Genomic DNA, 12,369 nt, shown 5'->3' on the forward strand with positions numbered 1-12,369 from the left:
CCGAGGAGGTGTAATACCCCAAAGATCAAACGCAGCGCTGCCTCCGCAGCTGGACGATCTGACGAGCTTCTCCCTGCGAGAGGACGCCGACAGGAGACAGAGCCAAGCCGGAGCTTGACTCATCTGTTGCTCGATGGAGCCGGTTGAGCACACTTGAAAAAATGACTTGGCAAGCCATGGAAGGCAAGGAAAATCCCTCAAGAAGTACCCGCGAGGCGCGGCCGCCGATCGCCCGCCCGTCTTCGTCGCCTTCCGCCGTCAACACGACCACTGAAGACAGCAGCACGCGAGACTCCTCGTGCTGCTGCTTTGCTTCAGCCTCCTCTTCCACCCCGCCGCTCGCCTCTGCAGACTCGTGTCTACCCGCCGACTGCGCAACCCCGGTGTACGTACACCGCGCGTTTACTGGGAATGTGGGGCGGGTCCTCCGTTGCTGCCTTTGGGTCGGCCTCTTTTCTGTCTTTCTTCGTCGCATCTCCTCTGTCTCCTGCTCTGCCGAGAGCCGCCGCTCCGGAGTTCCAGCGTCGCAGCCCGCAACGCCACTCGCAGTGCGGCTGCCGCCTTCGTCACCCCGTTTCCTCCGCACTCCGTCGCCTTGTGCGCGTTTGCCCAGACAGAAGCAACCCGCTTTCTTTGTCCCTGCCTCTCTCTTGAGCGCCGCCGCGTCCTCGCGATGCGCGCATGGAGCGTCGCCCTCCTCTCTGCCTTCTGCGCCTTTCGTTTCCGCGTCGTTCAGCGAGACGTCTCTTCGCTTTAACCTGCCTCCGCTTTTATCTTTTGTCACATCTCCGCCTTCGCATTTCTCGCTGGGTTCGCAGCGCGCCTTGTCTGGTTCTTCGGGTACCGCCTCTTCTTCCTCTTCTGCAGCCTCCTCTTCAGCTCGTTCGCGGCATGCGTCACTCGCCCCCCTCGCGTCGACAGCTTCTGCGCAGTCCCTGCCTCTCTCATCTCCCCTCTTTCCTTGTCTCAGCTCCGTGCCACTCGCATGCAGCGCAGGTGTTTCGCGGCTCGGGGCTGGAAGGCCCTTCGCGGACGCTCCGAGGCCGCCGCTTGGAGAAGACGACAGCAGCCCGCCGCCGAGTCTGACGCTGAGTACGTGGCCAGTCGGAACTGAACTCGCAGAGAAAAAGATACCCGCCTCTCTCTCCCTCACTGCAGATTCTTCGGCTCGCGAGGCGTCTCTTCGCTCCCGCAGCTCCACTCGCTGCGGCCTCACGGGACAAGGGTGCACTGTGTGCGCTGCGTTATTGCATTTCCCTTTTCCCTCGACTGTGCCGGTTGCGTGTTGCCCATGTAGCCCAGTCTGCAGAGCACAGATCTTCCGGTTTTTTGCGCCCTGTGTGTTGTGCGGCTCTGCGAGTGCCCGCCTCCTGCACGGTGTTTTCCGGGGTGCTTGTCTCGCGTCTGCAGCGGAAGCCGATCTCGCCTTTTACCGCGAGCTCGGCGTGTCTCCGGAGGCGCCTTGGTGGGAGGTCCAGCAGGCGTTTCAGGTGAAGCACGACCAGCTGGAAGACGAAAAGAAACAGACGCGCATGCAGGAGGCTTTTGAGCAGGTCGCCGGCAAGCGATTCAATCAGGACTTCCTCGCGATCTGCCGCAAATACGACACTCACCGCGCCGAGGCAGGTCGCCCGTGGTGGCGGCGAGCCCTCGCGTGGACCTTCGGCCGCTCCAAACGCTCAGTGAGCGACCTCGAGTGGTTCAGGTACGCCCACCGCGCCCTTGCGTACCTCTGTGAAACACGCAGACACAGAGGCGCCCACTGAAGGCGCTCGTGGGCGCCCTGAACAGCTCGCGGGCGGAGGACTGAGTTCCTTGCCTGGAGGTTTGTTACGCTCCATCCAGTTGCAGGTAAAATGTCTGTTAGAGACTTGGACTGTCGTTGGAGATCTTCTTGACTGTCATTGGTAGCGCCCTTATTATCACAAACCCTAAACTGTAAACCGTAGCCGCAAGCGCCTTATATCTTATAGGGGCGTTTGAAGCGTCGGAGCGCTGGAAGGCGGTGCATGCGATCCTCGGCAGTTCTCCTCGCGGCGGAGCCCAAGCGGCCGAAGCTTACAGTCGCAATAGGGGGCGTTTGTGACTTGACGCCGTTGTCGACTCTTGAGCCCACAACGGATCAGGTTGCGAAGTCGTGGCCCTGTCTCGGCAGCTGTCGCTTTCTGCCTGTGAACGCCGCGTGCTCGCCAGAGTCTGAGTCGGCGCGAACGCGTGGAGGTTTTTGACTTTCGAAGCCGGAGAGGATCAGACTTCCGACATGCAGCGGATGTCGACAGCAACGATACACAGCAAATTTTAGCTCGCATGCACGAGCTGAGGGCGGTGGCAGGCCTGCAAGGTGTCCGCGCGTTCTTTGTTTGGCCATATGGCGTGCCAGCGTGTGTGAGAAACCCTCAACAGGCTGCTGGGCGTGGAGGGGCATGCAGGTGTAGGTTTTTTGGGGATTTGTTTGCGCGGGCGATTCGACTCGTCATCGTCTGCCGTCCGCGCGGGTGTGTCTTCAGCGGCTTCCCTAGCGAAGAAGATCCTCTCTACATGAGCCAAGTCGACGCGCCGAAGGAGATCAAAGACATCATGATGGGGCTGGGCGACAGGAGTGGCGTCTTCAGAGACGTTTCCAAGCTCGATCGGGACCCGCGACCCGAGGGCCTCTTTCGCAGGTAGCAGCAGTGACCCGTTAATGGGTTCACGCTCTCCGCTTCCACGCCAGCGGAGGCGCTGCAGCGAGTCACCTTTTCTCTCTCAGTAGATTGATATATTGGGCCCGCGGTCCAAACAGCTCCCTCGCGCCGTCGCTGGAGGCTTCCACTGCGACATGCACAGTTTACATATGCCGACTGGCCTCTAAGCAAGCGCTAGAAGCGCATTCACGCGTATACGTACATATATATATATATATATATATATATATATATATATATATATATATATATATATAGCTGTATGTGTACATGTAGCTACGTGCATGTTGTCAGGACTTGTGTCTCGTGGCTGTGCGCACCAACCGGCAAAGTCTCAGTTTTGCGGTAGGCTGCCGTGTTAGGAGGCTACACACGCATCTCTTTGCTTCTTCCAAGGCACATTCTACGGCCCTGTGTGAACGCTTGGGAAGGCGCCCCGGCGAACACAGTGGTGACGAGCTCTGAAGTGGCTTCGAGAAAACCGCCGGCCTTATATACGAGACTCTTTCGTAGGAATCCGACCGGACTCGAAGTGAGCTTCCGCAATGCAGCCCTTTTCTTCGCTCTGTGCGCAGGTTTGAGGTTGAGCGCCTGTGGTCGACCGGAGGCTTTTTCGTGCCTCTGTCGCTCGCGAGCTTGTCGTCGCCCAAACTTATCACGCCTGCTTTGACAACTGCGTTTGGTTTGGCCGCCAGCACGATGGCGAGGAAAGACGGATTGACGGTACGCTGCGACCAGCTGAGTCAAAGGAGGCATGTGCCTTGACTTGCGCGGTGGTGCCTGCATGGGCGCCTCTCAACTCGCGGACGTTCTGTCTTCGCCTTCTTTCCTCCATCTCGTATCTTCCGCGCGCAGCTCAGTGTATATGCCTGGCGGCCTCTCCAGGTTTTCGAAGGCTTGTCGATACGCCCATCGGCCTCAGCGCGGTTAGCCGCAGCCATGCAGACTGAACGCCCGAGGCACAAGGCAGGCGCAGCGCGCCTTCTTGATGCGTGCAAGTTGCCTGACACTGCATATATGCGTGCATATATGTATGTATGTACGTATGTAAGTGTGTAGGTATGTATGTATATGTATGTTTGTACGTATGTATCTATGTAGGTATGTAGGTATGCAAGTATGTATGTATATGTGTATATGTACGCCCCTGTATGCCGACCAATCGCGAGGCCGGCCGCCGGTCTGAAGCTGCGGACGTGCAACCCTTAGCATCTTCGTGGCTTGCAGATCGAGATGTCTAAGGGTTTGCGACTCGCGGCGTCAACTGGTTGCCAGGCGTGTGTGGATTTCTTGTTTGACTGGCGTGGCAGGCCCCCGAGGCGGAGAGGGCGACAAAGCGTTTCCAGCCTCCGAGCTTGCGGACTTTGCTGTGGACTGGCGGTCTGCTCGCTCTTCACGGCTGCCTCGGCGTCATCAGCGCCTCGGCCTTGCTTTCCGCGGTGAGCGCGCTTCGCTTTGAACATATCACTGTCGAGTAGGCGCCGAGCGCTGTTAAATACATTATAGTCGTGTGCCGTTTTTGCTCAAGGATAGCGCGGCGCGCACTCCTGGGGCGCCTACACTGATGCGACGCAGGAGTGTATGCCGATCCGTCTTTGCGGCGACCTACGCACGCTGGGTTCCACGCACGTTGTGCACATGCGCCGTTGTGCGTTTGGCGACTTTTCGCTAGTCCGGAACGGGGGAAAAGAGGTAAATATACATAAACACGTATATATATATATATATATATATATATATATATATATATATATATATATATATGTAACTGTATTTGGGGAGCGAGGGAGCCGGATGCGTGGAGAGGTGCGCGTTGACTTGCTTGTGCATTCCGGGCTCTGTGGAGGGCGACGCACACACGTGTCTGCAGTTGGACGTGCAGACTCATTTCTGTTCGCTGGCGTCTGTGGCGGGTACGTTGTCAGATCGGCCGGCTGCCCCTGGGACTACGCGCGGAGAGCGTTGTTTCGGCGGCGGTAATTCTCCAGTGGTGGCTCACCGCGATGCTTTACCGCACGCATGAGCCTGCGGAGGACCTGAGCGTGGAAGACGATATCGCAGAGGACATGGACGAAGAGGAAGACAGACCTCCGCCCCCCCACTATCCCATGGAGGGCGGCGGAGATGACTCGAGCGGCAACGACGATCTAGACGGCCCGCTGGATGAGTAGCGATCTCTGCCCCAGGCTCATGTTGCTGGCATTACGCCCCGGGTGCACGCCCGTCCTCAAGTTCGTCGCAGTTCAGAGCTCGCGGAGGGCAAGCTCGTATGACTGGGTGGCGCTCGCGAGGCTGCGGCGGCGGGTGTGCTCGCGTGACGCGCCCTACGTGGGGAACACCGACGCGTGCGCGATGCACAGCGCGCCTCGCGCAGTTCCGCGGGTGCACCAGGAAAAGGCTGTTGTGCTTCTTTGAATTACGAAACAAAGATTAGGGAGAGGCCGGCGGGTGCTAGCCCCCCGACTATCAGCTCGACACCAAGGTCGCCGGTGAGTGGGGCCGGCGCCACGGCCGGTTGAGGAGCTCGTGGAGTGGGGGGGGAAAGGTGTGGGGTGTACGTGTTGTAGTGTGTTGAGCCAAGAGACCTGCTGCGCAGAGGCCTGCCGGAAAGGGATTTACCTTTGCGTCGTCGGTCGAGGTCGGGTTTCCGTCTGCATCGGCGTTCGCTTTAACGCGCCTTGCAAACGCTGAAGCATGCACTTTCTGTGTCTGCACCGCGCGTCTCGTTCCTCAGGAGAGGTACAACTCGCGCCCGCCACACGCCTCGCTGAGTCTCCTGCCGACTCTAAAGAGCCGACCCCGAATCGCCTGAGCGTTTCTCGTGATGCTCGAGACGCCGGGCGACTAGGGGCAGCGCAGACGCTAGACTGGGCTCTCTCACGAGATTCCGTTGACTCTGGGAACTGGGCACAGTCAATCGAGGATGTCGCGGTCGGCCCGCGGAGTGATCTCTAGTTCCCCGTAGACGCCTGTCTCTGTGGCGAACAAAACTAGACTATCTCCTGTGTCTTTGGCCAGAATACGTTTACGGGTTTCCGCTGAGAGTTGTGTGCATGCGATTGACACAGTTCGACAAACGAGGGAGAACAGGCTGACTGTGGCTGCAGTTCTCAAAGAAAAGGGCAACGCAGAGACCGTAGCGCTCCACCTGAAAAAATCTACATTGACACATTGTATGGCCGAATCTACATTGACACATTGTATGGCCTCTCTTCTAAGGCCAGCACCAGCACTTCAGTACCACCTCCTTTCGGTCACCACGTCGGCATCCTCTGAATTTCCCAGTCCATTCTCGCTCGCGAGAGTGTATGGACGTACGAATGCACACACGCGGATAGTCACCTCCCACGCATGCTCACATGCTTTCCCGCGCAGAGGGCGGCCTGGAACGCCCGTATCTCGCAGATCCGAAGGCACCCCTAGATCCATCACTCGCCCTGAAAACGGCTCTGTCTCGATGACGCCAGTCAAAATGAACTCATAGTCTTTTAACCTGTGGGTCCGCATCTTCGAACCCGAATCCCAAATCCATTCCCAGAAAGAAAGCGAAGGCGCTGCTGCCCGGATAGGGCGCTGGAGAAAAGCAAACGCACACGGAGGGCGACAAGCTGCGTGAGGCGTAGGCGACTGGCAGGTGGCGGCCAGGGCTGATGCATATCCACAGTCTTCGGCTCCTGAGCTTCCTCGAAAGAGTACAGCGGGATGCGTGGAACAGTTGCAACGCTTCGAGGTCACCGACGCAAGTCGGCAGGTGCGCCGAACGGTATGCAGCTACATCTCTATTGTAAAAATGGTGATAGTAATAATTATATGCATGCAATTCAGGAGTTGCGCCGCGCAAACCGCTTTGATGGGGTTTTCGACGCCTGCTATCTCTCAAGGAATCTACACATCCGCGCTCACGTACCTATTTGCTTTCCCGCTACCGGGTCACAGGTGTCGGCAAATTTACTGGCAGGAACATGCACGGGGGGGAGCACAAAAATGGGGAATCTGGTGCGTGCGCCGTGCGAAGCGAAGCCGAAAAACGAAAACAAACTCACGGGCGTACACCTTAATCCAAAAAAAAACACACAGACGTACACCTTAGTCCCCTCGGGCTTACAGGCTACGGCGTAATAGAAGGGAACCCCTGGATCTGATCGACTTCACTTTCGTCGTCTCCCTCGTCCTCGAGCGGTTCCTCGTCATTCTTTTTCTGCCGATTCTTTATCTCCGTCTCCAGTCCCAGTTCCTTAGCCAGCCACGAGACGGACTTACTGGCATTTACACGCCCTCCAGACTTCACGAGTCCTGCGGGCGTAAAAGGCACGTTTGCAGTCTAGCGCCACAACAATGGGGTTTTCGTGTGCCGCGTGCGGCTACGGGCAATAGAGGAAACGAGATAGCGGCATGGCGGCTAAACGAGAGCTGCTCAAGTTGCGTCTGCTCAGAACTTGTTGCTTACCTTTTGCTGCGGGCATTTTGTCGACTCCGCTGACGATCGCTTCTTTGATTTGTTTGGGATCCGTAAACGGGAGTGACATGAGCATGGCGGCAACGCCCGCGACGACCGGGGTGGCCATGGACGTTCCAGAGAGCTCGCGGAACTGGTCGGGCGGAAACGTGGAGAGGATCTTGACTCCTGGTGCCGCGACATCCACGGTGGACTCGCCGCGGTTGCTGAAAGGTGCGAGCTGGTCTTCCGAGTTAGTAGCTGCGACACTGATCACATTCGGGAGTCGATAGGACGCCGGATAGTGAGGAATCTCGTCAGTGTTTCGTCCTTGGTTGCCAGCTGCTGCTATGAACAGGTGCCCAACACTCTCGGCAGCTTCCAACGCCGCAATGAGAGCTTCGGACCAAGTCGGCCCGCCCCAGCTGTTGCAACTCAGTGGAATCCTCATCTGGACGGCGTAGTTGAGTGCCTTGATGGCATCAGATGTCGAGCCATTTCCGTTGGAACCCATGAACTTCAGGCCCGCGATGCTGGTGCGTCCGCAGACGCCCTGGACACGAGGATTCGGAGCTTTCATTGCGCCGATGATTCCAGCCACATGTGTGCCGTGACCGTGGTCGTCCATTGGGTCGCCTTTGTTGTCGCGGAAATTGAAACCGTAGACGTCGTCGATGAAGCCATTCCGGTCGTCGTCGATTCCGTTCCCAGGGATCTCGTTTATATTCACCCACATGTTCTTCGCGAGAGCCGGATGGGTGTATGAGACACCCGTGTCAATCACTGCAACGACGCGCTGAGGATCGCAGTCAGCCAAGTCATACAGAGCGTCGTTAAGCCCCGACTTGTTTCTCCAGTAGTTCACTTCCACATCGTCAGACGCGCCGCCGGAAAAGGAGAAAGGAGGCTCGGTCCTTGCCGGCTTCCCCGCCGACAACGAAGAGGGCGGGGTTCGCCGTCTTGAGAAAAGACCGGAAACTGGCGCGTCAGACTCGACCTCTGAGTCGTCCTCTTCGTGTTGACTTCCTTCGACGCTGGCGTCCGCGTGAGCCGGAGGGTGCAGAGCGTCAATCGAGAACTCCTGGTCGAACTCGACAGATGCCACGCAAGGGTCGAACTCCAGAGCTTCTTTGATATCCTCTCCGTCGACCAACACACAGTTTCTCAGTTCTATAACGTCGACTCCGACACGCTTGAGAGATTCCTCGGAGATGCTGCAGTCCATAGGCTCAAAGGTGCCGCCCTCGCCTGCTTGCTCAGAATGTTTCACAGACTCCAAGGAGATCAGCTTCGTCCGATACGCATCATACTCATTTACCACATGGGACTTCACGGGATTCCTTTCATACGCGCTGTAACGCAACGAGAGACACAGAAAACCCGTCTTTGGTATCTGTGCCCCAAGGATACACATCGCTGTCAATCGTTACCGAAACACTCGTTGCCTCTTGACGACACACAGTGAAGACGAGCTTGTTCATTTGTGGGCCGTGGTCGCTGTGCTGCATAGCTACCGTGCCGCACTTTTGGTTGCGACATGTGGAGCAATGTCACTCTTTGGTCGTCGTGGCCGATATACCCTTTATTTGAGGTTGTCGTGGGACACTCACGCGTCGATGCTTTCAAGCTGGACGATATCCGAATCTTCGGATCTCTTTCGGGCAGCCGCCCGAGAGAGGGTCCGCCGTAAAGCCCTCTCTGTCGCCCCACTGTTTACACACTCGGGCATGTACGTTAAGAGAAGGGTTCTTCCATTTGGATTATTCACAGTGTCAGACGCGATGATTGATGCAGGGCCGTCCGTTAGCAGCAACTCTAGAAAAAGGGATGACAAAAGGGAGGCGAGAAGGCCTCGACCTCGAAAAGCAGCCATCGTTCAGACGGACGTCCGAGGTGAATCAGTGATCTGGCGGCGGGAGTTGCGAAAGCAACTGGAGCTTTCCTGCGAGACAGCACGTCTGACGCGGAGACAATATTGGCGCACAGTACCAGCACACTTCAGCCCTAACCCACGAGAGTTTTCACGTCGACGTAAAGATGCATGTATGTGTAACCACAACCCCACACAGTAACGCAGCTACACTCAACCATATTTAGCGGCCCAAGAAAGCCGCCGAGGCATTTTGCGATGGGCACCCAAAGAGAGGACCGCGCTGTCATGCTTGAAACATGGAGCCGCATTCCAACGTGTCGCACGCTTCCAGCACTGTACACACTAGGGGAGAGTCTGGGCTCTGTCAGCAGTCCAGTCTTGTAGGTGTCACGGCGGATTGTGAGTAGAGCCTGCCTGGATGCCAGTTTACAAGCCATCCAACAAGTTTGAGATCCTCCCTCCCAGCTAAAGTGGAAAGTCTGAAGGTTCATTTCCTGATTCGCGCGTAATCCACAATTCCACAGCAACAATCGCGACCGCACCATATTCAAGGAATGCACTGCAAGGAGTTGCGGCATCATCTTGAAGCATGCGCTCGATGGCTGCCTCTTGAGATTTAGAGTCTTCTCCCGACGAACGCCACAGAATCATCTCCAGGCATGTCCACTAGGTCGCATACTGCTTTTAGTGAATGTTCGTTTTCGTGTACTATTTCGAAGGAAGAACCATCTCACGACGGAAGGCCAAATGAGTCTGTATTCTACACATAAATGCATCGATGCCTTCGTGTGTTCTTGGTGGACTGGAGATTGCCAACTGCAACCGAAGCATGCATGACCTGAGCCACTTCAACCTTCGCTGGTAGCCGATTGTATTTGAAAACTGAATAGTATGAACCTTGCCCACAAACCACGTCGAGGGAAGGATAGCGAAATATTTTCCCGCCTTGGCATTTTCCCTGCTCACACATGGCCCTCTAGGTACCCCAACAAAGGCCGCAACTGTTCGCCCCCCGCCTCGGCAGCGAACACGTCGCGAGGCGTAAACTACTACAATTTCACCAGTTGCCGGATCTCACGATCACACCGCAGCCGACTAAGCTTCATGCAGGTCCAGAACGGGGCTCTCTGGTGAGCCGACGTCAGAGCTTACCTAGAGAGGTGGGTGTCGTCCTGTCGTTGAGGAGCCAGGCAGGTCAATTCAAAAATCAACGTCGCCTCTCAGTTGAAAACGCAGGGGGAGAGGTGGAAACGCCAAGGAGAGACAAGAGACAAACCGTTCGAGACCAAGAACCCGCGGTGTTCCGTCGGAAACCGGTCCTCGCGTGCTATTGCCAAGAACAGGGAAAAACTCGAACTGCGTGAAGCATCAGGCCGTACACTGCCCTGACACTCTTGCCACGCCATCTACGCCGCGATATATTCCGGGAGGAATGCTTTTTTGAGGAAATCGCTGCCTCCCACCAAGCGCGCGTAGCATGTGCTGTGGTCGGCGGGAGAGGAGCTGAGAACGGCTGACCGAAACAAGCTAACGGGAAGCACGTTCTTCTGTCGCTGCCTTCCAGTCACTGGAATGTTTCTGCCGACCCGGGTGAGCGTCTTGGTTCGCTTTTGAGGTCGTGTGGATTCGGTTGGAAATCCTCTCGTTCAGAAACGTTTCCCCTCCCATAGTCGGCGACGCCCTTGCAAGCATCGTCAACTTCACTCGCATCTTCTGCAGTCTACGAACGGGTAGGATCGAGGCCTATTAGCATGCGTTCATTGAGGTAGCTATTCTCGGAATTCTGCTCGAAGACGTGAATGACTGTCCTGAGGGAACGACGGAGCAGGGCGCCGTGTTAGCTGTGCATGAACCAGAGGTCTGCGTGAAGCACGAGGCACAATTGGCAATTATCGAAGAATGTTGTGAATCCTTTTTGGGGATTTAGTGGAGGTGCATTGACGCTGGCTTGGCTGACGCCTCGTCTGCGATTGTCTGCTGCGTGCGACCGGTAGCGCGGTGGGAGTCCTGTGAACACGGGAAGGAATTTGCTCGAGATATTACCGCAATTTGAGGCTGCGGAACACTCCTGAACACCATACTTTGCAGGGGCAATGGGCGGCAGCCCACAACTCCGCACCCAACGCTTCTTACCAGGCTTTTGAACCGCGCGAGCAGCAACACTCATTGCCTCGTGACGTACTAGGGAAATCACATCTAATGAGAGCTGCTGTGAGGGAATCTTCCAGTTCTTCCATTCACAAGAGAGTTTTTTTTTGTCTGAGAGGGAGAGGTCCACCGACAAAAAAAAAAGGTTCAAGAACGGTAGTAACAGTTCTACCGCGTGTTGCACTTGGTAATGTGTGGTTTCGTCTTAGGCGCCCTCCTTCAGAAGAGAGTCGTGGAATAAACGACTTTCCCGTCCGAAGACTGTGATTTGGCGAGCCGCAGCAGCATTCCTGCGTCAGTCAAGACGTCGTGAAGGCACGCTAGCCCGCTTCCTAGACCTTACGCCAAACACCTATTTGCAGAAGATTCTGCAACAATAACTCGTGCCCCCAGTGGTTTGTGACCGCCCTTCCTGCGCCCTTCCTGCTGCGCGCCTCCAATAAACTACCCGAGGCATTGACCTCCAGAAGGTGTCTCTGCGGGCGTCCTTCGTGTGCAGAATTTTCCGGTCGGCGTTGACGCTCCTACGCTTTATTTGAGCATAATTCTGACTCCTCTCTCAAACGAACAGTCGGAACGTGAAGCCCCGCACACCAGCGGGCCCAAAGGCGTTCGCCTTTGGGCCCGCTGGTGTGCGGGGCTTCCAGTCCTTCTCGTCTCGCGAATGAATTTCTTGATTCAGCAGCGTCAGTGTGCAGAAAACTCCACTTCACGTGTGCCGCGGTTACGGACTCTGCGTTACACATGCGCAGAAGTCCCGTGCCCTCCCTCCGCAGGGTTTACCACCCGAAAAGCAACGCGTGCTCACACTCTCGCGGAGGGACGCCGACTGGCAAGTCACTCACGCGAGTATGTGCAGTGTGCACGGAACAACCAGCAGACCTCTTTTGTGTGGAGCTGTGGAGCGATCTTTGTCGCATTTGTGGCAGCGTATGGAGACAGCAGGAGAGAAAGTGAACTCTCTGACCCGTACTTCAAACTTTAGAAGACCCGCACGCCCGAACTTGCACACACGTCCCTTTGCGCTCCCCTGCGTTCCACATTTTGTGGCGGCGGAAGGAAAAAACGCTGCAAGGGGAGAGTCACGACGACAGAAGGAGTATCGTGATATATATGAGCCTGAAAGAATACATCCTCGGATGTATTCGCTTGGAGGCGTAGGACTGTAGGCGGTAACTTTAGGGGCGGCCGTCTCCGCCGCGCAAGGCCTCGTCCACAGCAGAGTGCCC

General features: G+C 56.5%; 2 protein-coding genes across 2 annotated transcripts; one reads left to right on the top strand and one right to left on the bottom strand.

Moving 5' to 3' along the window:
• Positions 1-161: 161 nt before the first annotated feature.
• Positions 162-4,855, top strand: BESB_004740 (uncharacterized protein; the record flags this gene model as incomplete). The annotated part of the gene is made up of 6 exons (XM_029359229.1): positions 162-1,092; positions 1,411-1,705; positions 2,508-2,663; positions 3,260-3,407; positions 3,995-4,123; positions 4,610-4,855. 6 exons carry the CDS (start codon positions 162-164, stop codon positions 4,853-4,855), a joined length of 1,905 nt encoding a protein of 634 aa, XP_029222142.1.
• Positions 4,856-6,792: 1,937 nt separating this feature from the next.
• On the bottom strand, positions 6,793-8,992 carry BESB_004750 (subtilisin SUB7; the record flags this gene model as incomplete). The annotated part of the gene is made up of 3 exons (XM_029359230.1): positions 6,793-6,977; positions 7,132-8,471; positions 8,730-8,992. The coding sequence occupies 3 exons, from the start codon at positions 8,990-8,992 to the stop codon at positions 6,793-6,795; spliced, it is 1,788 nt and encodes a 595-aa protein (XP_029222143.1).
• Between the last annotated feature and the right edge of the window lie 3,377 nt (positions 8,993-12,369).

Source organism: Besnoitia besnoiti, chromosome I, assembly GCF_002563875.1.
Source record: "Besnoitia besnoiti strain Bb-Ger1 chromosome I, whole genome shotgun sequence".
Classification (NCBI taxonomy): domain Eukaryota; phylum Apicomplexa; class Conoidasida; order Eucoccidiorida; family Sarcocystidae; genus Besnoitia; species Besnoitia besnoiti.